This window comes from Drosophila arizonae, chromosome X (genome assembly GCF_054131065.1).
Source record: "Drosophila arizonae isolate 15081-1271.41 chromosome X, UAZ_ARI_1.0, whole genome shotgun sequence".
NCBI classification, from domain to species: Eukaryota; Metazoa; Arthropoda; class Insecta; order Diptera; family Drosophilidae; genus Drosophila; species Drosophila arizonae.
In genome coordinates, this window is record NC_142927.1 from 6,309,744 (window position 1) to 6,312,088 (window position 2,345).

General features: G+C 49.6%; 1 protein-coding gene across 2 annotated transcripts; it reads right to left on the reverse strand.

Annotated features, from left to right (window-relative positions):
* Positions 1–1,038: 1,038 nt before the first annotated feature.
* On the reverse strand, positions 1,039–2,345 carry LOC108618065 (uncharacterized). Of its 2 annotated transcripts, none has more exons than XM_089473846.1 (2): positions 2,251–2,341; positions 1,039–2,130 (listed from the first exon to the last, which is right to left on the reverse strand). In XM_089473846.1, the coding sequence occupies exon 2, from the start codon at positions 2,030–2,032 to the stop codon at positions 1,166–1,168; it is 867 nt and encodes a 288-aa protein (XP_089329972.1). In that variant the 5' UTR covers positions 2,033–2,130; positions 2,251–2,341; the 3' UTR covers positions 1,039–1,165. The 2 variants fall into 2 exon arrangements, with proteins under 2 accessions (XP_089329972.1, XP_089329971.1); XM_089473845.1 differs by having other exon boundaries at positions 1,052–2,130; positions 2,244–2,345.

Here is a 2,345-nt window from a genome sequence, read left to right on the forward strand (position 1 = left end):
GTCCAAAGTGAAAGCTTATCGCACGTTATAAATCTCACGAGTAAAAGAATATATTTGCTTTGAGTACGAATAAGATTAAGAGAGATTAGAGGAGAGGTTAACTAAAATTTATGTTAATAGAAAAGAAAAGCGAAGCCTTAGAAAGAACTCAAAGCTCATTAAAACTTTCATTCATTTGATTGACAAGTGCGAGCGTTTAATACCGAATAATATATGTATACTTTGAGTACAAGAATATTAAGTTGAAGCTAGTAGATATATAAATCTTTCTTTAAAGAAGAATACTCGCAGCTCGTAGGCTCTGAAGCTTAAGTTTATAGTATAAGATGAGAGCCATAGGCGCTGGATTAAAGAGCTCTAAGAATAAAGCTAATATTTGGTAGTGAAAAATCGTAAAAATAATAATAAATAAAGCTCATAATAAGCTCAATTCGTTACAGTTTTAAGAAATATTTAAGCCATAAATGTCCTCATAATTTGCTTTAAGCTGGATTTTTTTTTATTTTTAAGTATACTAGAAACTCTTTAGAACTGAAGCTTATAGTTTAGTTTAGATGAGAGAGATGAGATGAGATGAGATGAGATGAGATGAGATGAGATGAGATGAGATGAGATGAGATGAGATGAGAGACGCATGCGACATTTGAGCTAATGAATATTAACAGTAAAGCCAGTGTGACTATACAGGTAAGCCTCTGCTCTCAATAATTTACAGTTTTTATGAAGCTTTGAGTCATAGAAGTACCTTCAAATGCTTTAAGCTCAACTGTTTTCAGAGTCGAGTAGGGATGACTAGGAAACATTCTTTCTTAAGAGGAATACTTGAAGATCGCAATAGCACAAGCTTAAGCATATAGTGTAAGATCAGACCAAAGCAAGAATATAGCCAATATGACCAATATATGATATGATGCACGCAAGCAAAGCACCTACTATCAATTTGCTACAGCTTTAAAAAAGCTTTCAGTCATAGCATCATCATTTGCTTGAAGCTCAGCCGTGTGGAGCAAGGATTCAGTTTGCTGCAGCTCTGATTGGAAATCGGATTAAAATTCTGATTGGACACAGCGTTTCGGGCTTTCGATTAACATTTTATTCGTATTTCGTCACTGATACAGAGCCTAATCAGCAGCTGCGGGCCATAGCTGCGGCCAGTGGGCGGTGCCTAAGCCTCGTCGTAGTCGCGGATGATTTGCCTCTGCTGCTGGCGGCGGCGCTGTGGCTGCTGGCGACGACGGCGCTGCTGCTGCTGCTGCTGTATGCGACGGCGCTGCATCTGGCGACGACGCTGCTGCTTCAGCTTCTGCTGCCTGTTGGCAGCCGGCCGGCGCTGACCGTTGCCGCGGCGCTGCTGGTTGGGGCGACGGCGACGCACCTGCTGGCCGCGACGATTGCCGTTACGATTGGCGTTGCCGTTGCGGTTGCGTCGACGAACAAGTCGCACGGCATTGCTGCCCTGGCGACGTCGGATCTGCTGCTGCTGCTGCTTCTGAGGTCGGCGCCGACGGCGACGCTGCTGCATGTTCTGCTGGCGCGGCACATTGGAGCCGTCGCCCGCCAGCGGCTGGGCCGCTGCCTGCTGGCTGTCGTCCTCATCGGCGGCCAACGGGCCCTCGGTGGACGACTGCGACTGCTGCTGCTCGGATGGGCCATTCAGGGGCTGCACCTCGCCCACCTTCACTTTGGTCACTTGATCGCAGGGCACATCGCTGTAGATGACCACATTGCCGTAGTTGCAAACGATTTGCGGCTCGTCGGCGTCGTCCGCCTGGCGGGGCTCGATGCGGCCCAGGCCGCGCTTGTCCTCGATCTCGTAGATGTCGCCCGACTTGGTGATGAAGCCCGTCACCTGCAACGGCTTTGCCTCCTGCACCTGCAGCGACGACTTCAGCTGCTGCGGCTGCGACTGCGACTGCGACTGCGATTGCGACTGCATCGCCTGGGCCGACTCTTGCTCCTTCTCCGGCTGGGCTGTCTCCACGCTGACCGGCACCAGATGCTTCTGCTTCATGGGTGGCGCATTGATGATCATCAGCGGCTTGGTGGGCTTTGACTCTGCCTTGGGTGCGCTCGTCGGCTTCACCGTGGAGCTCAGCAGCGGCGCTTGAGTCGGACGCAGCTCATCGCGGGCTGCGATCAGCGGGAGAGAGAGAGCGAGAGAGAAAGAGTGAAGGAGACAGAGGGTTGTGGATTGTCAGTTTGCTTTTGGTTGCTCGCAGCGTGGGGGGATCAAAAAAATTTACCGCTCACCAGTGAATGGCCACTGGCTATGGCCAGGACCAGGACGAGCAGCGATTGAAACGATAGTATTGCCCACTTCATGGCTTGATTTGTGCACGGCAACT

Excerpts from the sequence above, each read along its gene's own strand:
- LOC108618065 (XM_089473845.1), bottom strand. The coding sequence starts at position 2,322 with ATGAAGTGGGCAATACTATCGTTTCAATCGCTGCTCGTCCTGGTCCTG. Across the intron at positions 2,131-2,243 it reads TGGCCATTCACTGGTGAGCG|CCCGCGATGAGCTGCGTCCG; the intron begins GTAAATTTTTTT and ends CGCTGATCGCAG.